At 41.4% G+C, this 8,506-nt stretch overlaps 1 protein-coding gene across 1 annotated transcript; it reads left to right on the forward strand.

Moving 5' to 3' along the window:
- LOC8064411 (wound-induced basic protein) lies at positions 1,265-7,228 on the forward strand. Its single transcript, XM_002449400.2, has 2 exons — positions 1,265-1,446; positions 6,864-7,228. The coding sequence occupies exons 1-2, from the start codon at positions 1,379-1,381 to the stop codon at positions 6,934-6,936; spliced, it is 141 nt and encodes a 46-aa protein (XP_002449445.1). The 5' UTR covers positions 1,265-1,378; the 3' UTR covers positions 6,937-7,228.

Raw genomic sequence — 8,506 nt, forward strand, 5'->3', positions numbered from 1 at the left:
CACAATTGGATCTCAGAAACTACATATATAAATTATTCTAATTAATTACAAAAAAATATAGATTTAAAGCTATAGCAAAAACTTTGCACTAAAGTATACTATATTATATATTCATTATGTAGATCTACTCATCAGGAGTCCAACAAAATTGGATTTTTCATTTTATATTTTTCTATGATTTTTCAAATATTCAGCAGAAATAAATAATAAAAAAAAGACAAAACCACCCTCCAAAACCACTCAAGGGAGTTATTTGACCAGTTTTGAAAGTTCAGGGGATAAAATATCCGGTTTTATAGGGGTTAAAGTAGACTACACTGGATACTTTAGGGGTTATGTAGATTTTTTCTCATTTTTTTGGTTAGATAAACAGGGTTAGTGTCTTCTCGAGCTGGCTCGTTTCGTCGGAAAAAACTTGGGTGGGCGATGGGCTCTCCATGCCTTGCGTGCACCCCCCACCTCGATGCTTGCCGCGTGGACACGCTCTTCATCCTAGGACAGCAGCAAACGACGCGGCCATCTAATTCCCATCGGCTCCATCGGCAGCCGGCTCGGCTCCAAATCGAATCAGTGCTCCCATTCCACGCCCCAGCCGCCGCACTTCCTGCTCGCAACGAGCGCCTCTCCAGCTGCCGCCGCGCTCGTCGGAGACGCTCTTCCGGCGCCGCCGCAGTCCTGTCTCCCGCCCCTCCCTGGTCCCGACTACCGATGCCTCCCCTATCGCCGACGTCATCCCGGCAGGAGCCCTCGCCGTCGGGAACTGCTCTGCCTCGCCTCCGCCTCCCCACCACCGGAGCACCCCCGCCTGCTCTCTTCGCCGGCTGCGCGGCGCGGTCCGTGGGGCATTCCGTGGAGGAGCTCCATGGATGTGGTAGTTGGGGTGTGCAACCGAGCCTAGGGCTACATGTGCCAGCGGCGGCGGACTCGTAAGAGACGAAACGAAGACTTCGAGTGTCTAAATTTTGAGCCGATGGAAGTGAACCCGAGCCGTCGTTCGTTTGGTGCCGGCTGACTTCGAGACGAAGGAATCGTGAAGCGAGTCGACGACATCCACGGCCGTCTGATGCAAGGCACACCCACGCGTCGTGCATCTGGTCAGGGGGCGCATCTGGGAGGCAATGAGCCCAGAGTCCACCCAAGTTTTTTCCGTTTCGTCCAGCCTAATCCGGACGACCTCCGTGGTCCGACAGCCCACTCCAGCGGCGGGCTCTGTTAGGCCCATCTCACCTCCAACCATCCCGATCGCAACAAAACTAGACACGGCGCACGCCCTCTCTCTAGCCCGCATTCTTCCGCACGCACACCCATCGGCCATCGCCCACAAGCGCTCGCAGGAGAGGACGAAACCCTAGCTTTTGCGGCGGCGGCGGCGAAGACAATGATCTACGACGTGAACTCTCCCCTCTTCCGCTCCTTCCTCAGCCAGAAGGGCGGCGCCGACAAGAGGTGTGTGCGCTCGCCCCCTCTCCTCTCACGAAGTCAACAAAACCCTAGCCCGCCACCGTCGCCTTTAACTGTTTGGTCGCGCTATTACGTTCTTGTTTGTCCTTTGTCGTTCTATTGCGACGGATTCACAGGGGACAGCATGCGTGGTATTGCGTTTAAATCCTAGCTCACGAATTGCTTTTGCGTTTGAATCCTAGCTCACGAATTCTTTGCACGAATTAGTGGAAATTTCTTTTTAGAAACAGTGAAGGGAGGCTGGGGCGGTAGTGCTTTTACGAATTAGTGGAAATGGTTTTTAGGAACATTTAAAAGGAGGCTGCGGACGGTAGTGATTTTATCATGGTGTTTTTTTTTGGTTTCTAGTTCTTCGTTCTAGTTCTTCGTTTAGGATATTCTTGTTTTTGCTTCGTTCTATAGCCGCGGATTCACAGGGGACAGTGTGTGTGGTATTGATTTAGCTATAGCTGCGTATTCACAGGGGACAGTGTGTGTGGTATTGATTTAGGAGAAACTAGAGGATTCCCCGCGCGTTGCTGTGGGTATGAAGGAGGAATATAAATATGTCCTCACTGTAGTATATCGAGTCATCTATATATAGCTCGATTATTAGTAGTCAGTTTTTGAGAAGGAAGAGAAGAAGTCATGTGAGAATAATGCTAGTAGTATGCGTGCATGGTAATGTGTAGGTAACTGCATCGTCCACTACTGAAAACATTTATGAGTGGGCACTTGCATGCGGCAGCAGGAGAAGTGGATGATGACGTGGCTCAAGAAGGTGCGAGAGAATTAGGCTAGTGGGGTTTATCTTTATAAGAGATATGGATATAGATGGCTTTGCACCAATTAGGGGAAATGGCTTTTTAAGAACACCGAAGGGAGGCTGCGGACGGTAGTGCTTTTATCCCGGTGTTCTTTTGTTTCTACTACTACATTTGGGAGATTTTTGTATGGAGTCAAAGATATGAAGTTGCACTAGCTCCTGAGTTTGGAAATTCTGTTGGTGTTGATGATTCTATGGTGATATTTTTGTTCTTGCACGTTAATAAAATTTCTGTACCAGAAGAAGCCTGTTATCACACTGCTCAGTTCTGTTCCCATAGCGGGGGAAATGTGTGTTGGTCTTCTGATTTTGCTTTGCTGATTTGGTTCTGCTTGGTGAACATCATGGCACGCATGTGAAGTGCAGGGTGCATTCTTTTCCTTTGTGGTTTATGGTAGAGGTTGACCTTTTATTGTTGTATTATTAATAAGGGTGCTTGAGTCAGCCTGTGGGAACAGTCGGAAGATTTTCTGGTGCCTTGGATACAGAAATGACAGATATTGGCCCTGCTTGCAGAGCTCCAGCTCCATGAAAACCATCATGGAGCTTGGCATTTTTAGCTCCAGGAATCTTGGATCCGCTGGTGCATTTACATGACTCATTTCGTCTATAGCATGCAACATAAGAATGTTGTCATCAACATTTAGAATATCATGTTCAAATGTATCCAAGGTAACTTGGGCAACGAGTCAGTTTACCTACCTCATAGTTCAGATCAGTGTTCAAAAAGGCAGCGCCTAGGCTCCGCCTAGGCCCGATTAGTTGCTTGTCGGAGGGTGTCCGACTCGCCTAGGGGGGTAGGCGGACCCCTAGGTGGCGCCGGTGGTGGAGGAGGCGTGTGCGGGCGGCGGTGTGTTTATGATTTGGTTCCTTACCTTTGTAAAAACTCCTAGAAAGTTCCTTACTCTGATTCTCTTAACTGATTTCCTACATTTTGCCCCATAGAAGTTCTATTTTCTCACAAGAAACTATTAGATATACTTCTATTGGTCATTTCTCCTCTCATAACCTCCTCACTGGTACTGTAGCAACACTAATTGCACACACACATGTTAGTGTTTAATTCATAGTAGTCACTAACATATACATAGTATATAGATTTGTATATAGCTACTCTCTTATTTCTTCTTTTACTTAAGATAATTTAAGGTAATATATATGTATATGTATACAAATTAAAACGCCTAGGCTCTAGGCTATGGGTCAGCGCCTTCTTGAACTTTGGTTCAGATAAACAATTTATCCAAAGTCCAGACTCCAAACAGCCCCCTCCCCCCCCCCCCCCCCAATCCACCCACAACGTTCTCTAGAAAGACATGCTGATTGCTTTCAAAGTAAGATGAAGCTAGGGAGCCCAATGTTGATAATCATGCTTTAGGATTAGTTCTCGCATTGTAAAGCATAAGTTGGAATTTAGGCCCAACACAGTTTTGAACTTGTACATCAAATGCCAAATCAGTCCTACCAAGTCAATATGGTTTGGAACTGTCCCACTTACATTGTCCACTTCATTATATTGTAGAAGATGCTATATCTATAGTTATGTTGGAGCTGTTGTATGCATTGTAGCCTTTGTACCTTATATGAACATCATTCATTATCCATTGTCCTATGATGTCCTTCAACTATTATGATTTCTGAAATAATACTTGTATTTTCAAACTCGTGGGAGCACATTTATGTGACATAATGTTTGCATGCTTCTGTAGCTATGCTGATTTACATTTCTGAGAAGCACCACACTTTGTAATGAATAGAGCTATCTGTTTTGTGTAGACATCTGGTGGTCCAGATAGTACAATTGAGGCTTTCATTTTAAACTTCATCTGTAGCTAAGTTATTTGTGCCTGCATGATCCTATCATTTTCATTTCATGAATAGGCATATCCTATCTAAGCAAATTGCATAGTTTTGGTTTTATCTATTATCTTACATTCTATATTTTTTCATCTGGCCAAATTAATTTTCTTTTCTGGTATTTTAATATTTAAAATCATTTACTGCTGCTAATGAGTTTTTATTTATTTTTAATTGTCCTGGCTCCTGATCAATGCACTCCTAATCAACCTAGAAGCAACCAGTTACATATGGTGTATTGATTTTGAAATGCAATGAGAAATTATAAATGTTTATTGCATCACTAAGAATTGTCAAAGAATGTAGTTAAATTTGTTTGCATATGCACAAAACCTGGTATGAGCCATCTGGAATAGTGCAACAGATGGTAGTAGTAGTCATAGATTGGATACAATTTTGAACTGAAAAAGTACAAACAAGTTACACTTAGGAGAAACTTTTAGTTTTGTGCTGCCACATACAGGCCTTTCCATTGGGGGAGAATGCTCACTTATATGTTATATAAATGTATATTTTAATCATCCAAACCTCTGTGTGAAAGTAATTGCTTGTTTCGTTTTGGTACCTTAAGTTGAAAGGAAATTATTGCAATGAAACAGCAAGTTCTGTAAACATAAAACCATACATCCAAAAGCAGTTTCGTTTGAGCGATTTAGTTCTGCTGCATTAATTGTAATAACCAACTCCGTTCTAGTATAGATGCTGTCCTATAATGTGCTTTCAGTCTATCCTCAGAACTGCAGCCAGGAATGTTTTATTGCATCAGTAAAAAGTGTTTTGTTTTCAAAGATATGTCATAGTTTTGTTTTTCTGTTTATCCTTTTACCTGTTCAAGCAAAATGATTATGAATCATCTTTTTGGGTGTTTTAAAATTATTTGCCGCTGCTAATGAGCCTTATGTTTATTTTTTCAACTGTTCCAAGACATGTATTTAGTGTTTTTCTTAAAGCAATTAAAAAAAATCCTTCACTTAAAGCAATTCACCCCTTGACTGCTTCTAATCAACTTAGCAAGTTAGCAGCAACCAGGAATGTTTTATTGTGTTAGTAAAAATTGTTGAAGAATGCAGTTAAATTTGTTTGGCACAAAAAAGGTATGGACCATCTTAGAGCACTTCCAACGGTTTGCCATTCTAGTTTGGCATTTGTGTTATTTGGCAAAAAGATAAAAATCACTCCTCCAACAGTTTTGCAAACGGGTTTGCCATTTTAGTAAACTTGGCATTTGAGAGGCTCCCCTTGGCATATTTGGGAGTTGGCTTTTGGATTGGCAAACGCTTGCGGCCGGTTTTCCTGCGTTAATTCCGTGCGCGGCCTGGTCTCTTTGGCGCCGCTTCCTTCGTCGGTGGGAGTCCTCGCGCCAAATAGAGTCCACGCCGCCATTGGTTTGCCGCGACTCAAAGACGCAGATCGAGTCTGCTACGTCGTCCCTCCCTGAACGCGACTGCGAACATGGGCAGCAGCTGGGATGAGGTCCAGGTAGCGGCTACTTCCACCAGGAACGGTATGCATCCAGGTAGCGACTGCGAGCGGCGGCGCCTCCCTTCTCGCGAAGGGAAACACGCGCGAAGAAACACGCCCGTGCGATAGAAAGACGCGCGTAAAGATTTGGCTGGGTCCACTAGGTAATTGCCAAGTCCAAAATGCCAAACCATTGGGGATGGCCATATTTTTTTCTTTGCATTTGCAATTGGGAGTTGGCAAACAATAACAAATGCCAAACCAAAATTGCCAAATCATTGGAGGTGCTTTTAGATGGTCCAACAGATGGTAGCAGTTGCTATATATGCATGTCATTGTTTGAGTTGGTCAGTATATTTGACCATTTTTATCTGAAAATGTACAAACAAATTGCTTTTGAAAAAGTCTATATAACCCACAACTATTCAGGGTGGACTACTTTACCCCCCAAATTATAAAACTGGATTTTATACCCCTAAACTTCCCAAAACCGATCAAATAACCCTTCTAACGGTTTTGGATGGTGGTTTTGCTATAGTGACGATGGTTTTGTCTTTTTTTTTATTTATTTCTGTTTTTATAAATTTTATGTGATTTACTATTGATTTTTCAAAGATCCAGCGGAAATAAATAAAAAAGAAAAAGACAAATCCACTGTCACTATTGCAAAACCACCATCCATAACCGCTTGGGGTAGTTTGGGGGTAAAGTAGTCCACCCTGAATAGTTGGGGGATTATGTAGACTTTTTCCAGAACACTTTTGGTTTTGGCTGGGCTACAAACTGGACTTTCAATAGACAATGCTCACTTCTGTGTTATACGTGGATGGGTGCTAATCATTTTACTTTTGTGAAAGTAATTGTTTGGTTCGTTATGGTAGCGTAAATTGAAAGGAAATAATGGTGCAACGAACCAGCAGGTCCAAAAGCAGTTTTCATTGAGCGATGTAGTTCTGCTGCATTAATTGTAACACCAACTCTGGTACAGTATAGATGGCTATCCTATAATGTGTCTTCAAACAACATTTTTTTAAACTGCAACAAGGTTCTTGTAACACTCTTTTTAATCTAATAAAACTTCCTGTGGGGGCTCTAGGTCTTGCCCCTCTAGTTTTGAAAAAAAGGACATTATAATAATCAAAAGTACTTTCACGTCAATTACAACTATACCTGTAGTGCATACTTTATTTGAAGTTGCTTATTGTTATGTGATTTTGATTTGTAGTATACTTTCCAGTAACTTAAATTGATCTGTCTTCCTTGATCCTTTTGATGACAGGAAAATGGAGGAGCATAAACCAAAGGAGCAGAGGCCCAAGGCCAGCGAGAACAAGCCTGTGATGAACGAATGAATATCTCCAGAAACTGCGTTCAATGCGCAACCAAATTCGATGTCTGCTTGCTCTGTTTAGCTTAAAACCAAAGCTTCCAATAATCTTAGTGGTGTCTTAGTTTCTCCTTAGTGTGTTAATTGCTCAGCTTGAACATGGCAACAGTGCAACAGACATGAAACTTGAACTACCTATTAGACTATTATCAATTTGAGACGCCCATGATTGGCAACTTTTGAGTAGCTCTCCTGTTACTGCCGTTTGGTTGGTACAAAATTGTGGGGTGCCACCATGTTTCATGCTTGCTTTTACACCTTCCAACTTGGTCTGATTTGTTTTTGGTTCCCCAAATTTTGCACTGCTGCTGTCCTTTTTGGTGTTGCTGTATTGCATGTGAACCCTGAAAGCGTGGCTGTTGCTCTTGCTACTGTTTGTTTGGTTGACGTCTGCTGTGATCTTACATGGTTGGTAGTATCGTTCGCTTGAGCTTATTTTCTGAATCTATCAGTTATTCAGCAGTGTGCTCTCACGATAAATCAGTGAATAGTAAGCCAAGCCAATTGAACAACTAGAGTACTGGTCTGGTCTGTGAGAACGGAACATTACCCACCAAAGAGTCGAGTTACACTTCACGTTCGGAAAGTCGTATCTTTATCATGCTGTTGTATGCTGTTGTGTTGCATGGTTAAAGTTACTAAGGCTTTGTTTAGTTCTAAAAAATTTTTAAAAAACGTTATTGTAGTACTTTTGTTTTTATTTGACAAACATTGTTTAATTATAGAGTAATTAGGCTTAAAAGATTGGTCTCGTGATTTACAGGCAAATTATGTAATTAGTTTTTATTTTTATCTATTTAATGCTTCATACATGTATCGTAAGATTCGATATGATAAGAAATCTTGTAAATTTTTTTGTTTTTGGGGTGAACTAGCCTTGTTTAGTTCGCGAAATTTTTTGGGTTTGCCTACTGTAGCACTTTTGTTTTTATTTAACAATTATGTTTAATCATAGACTAACCAGACTTAAAAGATTCGTCTCGTAAACTATAGGTAAACTGTGTAATTAATTATTTTTTTATTTATATTTAGTGTTTTATACATGTACCACAAGATTTGATGTGATAGTAAATCTTGAAAAATTTTGGAAACCAAACAAGGCCTAAACAAAGCTTGAATAGCTTGTGCTGTTGTGTTGCACGGTAAAATATGCTACTGAACAACAGTCTTGTGTTGCGGTTCTTTGCTGTGAAATCGTAACGCCATGATTTGAGGTGACCTTTGATCGCCTGCCTGTCCTCTCTTAATCCTCCCAATCCCAGAGCCAGAGGAGTTTCACAGGCTGTTTGGTTGTTCAGTGAGTTGGTGACAGCCCATCGCACCGTCCGATGATCCCTACAGTCTGGTGGGGTAAATTATGGTTTTTAAAAACTAATTTTTTTTTAAAATTTTCCGTCACATTAAATTTTACGGTATATGCATATAGCATTAAATATAAATGAAAACAAAAACTAATTGCACATTTGTCTGTAAATTATGGAATAAATCTTTTAAATCTAATTAGGCTATGATTAAATAATAATTACTAAAGAAAA

The sequence above is a fragment of the Sorghum bicolor genome, chromosome 5 (assembly GCF_000003195.3).
Source record: "Sorghum bicolor cultivar BTx623 chromosome 5, Sorghum_bicolor_NCBIv3, whole genome shotgun sequence".
Lineage (NCBI taxonomy): Eukaryota > Viridiplantae > Streptophyta > Magnoliopsida > Poales > Poaceae > Sorghum > Sorghum bicolor.

Coding starts and splice junctions, on each gene's coding strand:
- LOC8064411 (XM_002449400.2), top strand. CDS start 1,379: ATGATCTACGACGTGAACTCTCCCCTCTTCCGCTCCTTCCTCAGCCAG. Junction 1,447..6,863: donor AAGGGCGGCGCCGACAAGAG/GTGTGTGCGCTC, acceptor TTTTGATGACAG/GAAAATGGAGGAGCATAAAC.